The sequence below is a fragment of the Mandrillus leucophaeus genome, unplaced genomic scaffold (assembly GCF_000951045.1).
Source record: "Mandrillus leucophaeus isolate KB7577 unplaced genomic scaffold, Mleu.le_1.0 Scaffold1239, whole genome shotgun sequence".
Classification (NCBI taxonomy): Eukaryota; Metazoa; Chordata; class Mammalia; order Primates; family Cercopithecidae; genus Mandrillus; species Mandrillus leucophaeus.
The window spans coordinates 33,499-34,427 of NW_012100754.1; the positions used below are offsets into that span (position 1 = coordinate 33,499).

The window sequence follows — 929 nt, forward strand, 5'->3', positions numbered from 1 at the left end:
GAGTTTGAGACCAGCCTGGCCAGCAGGGTAAAAATACAAAAATGGGCTAGGCATGGTGGCGTGCACCTGTAATCCTAGCTACTCGGGAGGCTGTAGCAAGGATAACTGCTTGAACCTAGGAGGTGGAGGTTGCAGTGAGCCAAAATTGTACCGCTGCACTCCAGCCTGGGTGACAAGAGTGAAACTCCATCTCAAAAAATAAAAAATAAACTAAATTTTACATATTATATTTCACAGCTAGAATAAGGATTTATAACTAATAAGTCTGCTTTTGTAGCTGGATTGTTTGTGCAGAGGGAAGGAACATGTAGGAGTTAATACACTGATAATGGAGTCTAATTATATTTTCTGTTTTAATATCTATATGATAGATTTTTTTCCCCCCACTTTACCAGGAATTATATCTGCACTTGAAATAATCTTTTTGTTTATTATGTGTCTTTTTTCTTAGGCTCTGGAGACAAAATCCTTGCTCTGGCAAGTTTTGAGGTTGAAAAAACAAAAAAATGACATGGTGCAGAAGCTTATAACATTGATCACATTCTTACTGTAAATGGTGTCTTTCTTCTGGGGGTTTTCAGTTATTGCAAAGAAATGAAGAGATTCTGGAAATGCATCAATAATCTAAGAAAAAGCGACATAAAAATATACTTATGGCTTGTGTTTATGCTCTTTATCATTGTGCGTTGTGTGGGGTTACTTGCTTGAGTGATCCTGAACTTCTTGCAACAGAGGGACTCACTGGACTCTGTTATGATTTGTCTGTTTAAGAGAGAAAACAGAAAGTGGACTTGGTTTTTATTAAGACTGTTCGTTTTTAAGTGTTGATAGTGAATGAAAAGAAGTGAAGTAATGATATTTTTCTGCTTATAACTTACCCCCACTCATTGGAGTGAACAGTGAAGCAAGCTCAATAGACTTCATAAGTG

General features: G+C 36.9%; 1 protein-coding gene across 1 annotated transcript in view; it reads left to right on the forward strand.

The window, feature by feature from the left end:
• Positions 1-657, forward strand: part of LZIC (leucine zipper and CTNNBIP1 domain containing) — a 7,394-nt gene extending 6,737 nt beyond the window's left edge. Inside the window, exon 3 of the mRNA XM_011971687.1 lies at positions 452-657. Coding sequence (XP_011827077.1) covers positions 452-553 — 102 coding nt within the window. The 3' untranslated portion in view covers positions 554-657. The remainder of the gene's footprint in view (positions 1-451) is intronic.
• Positions 658-929: the final 272 nt, after the last annotated feature.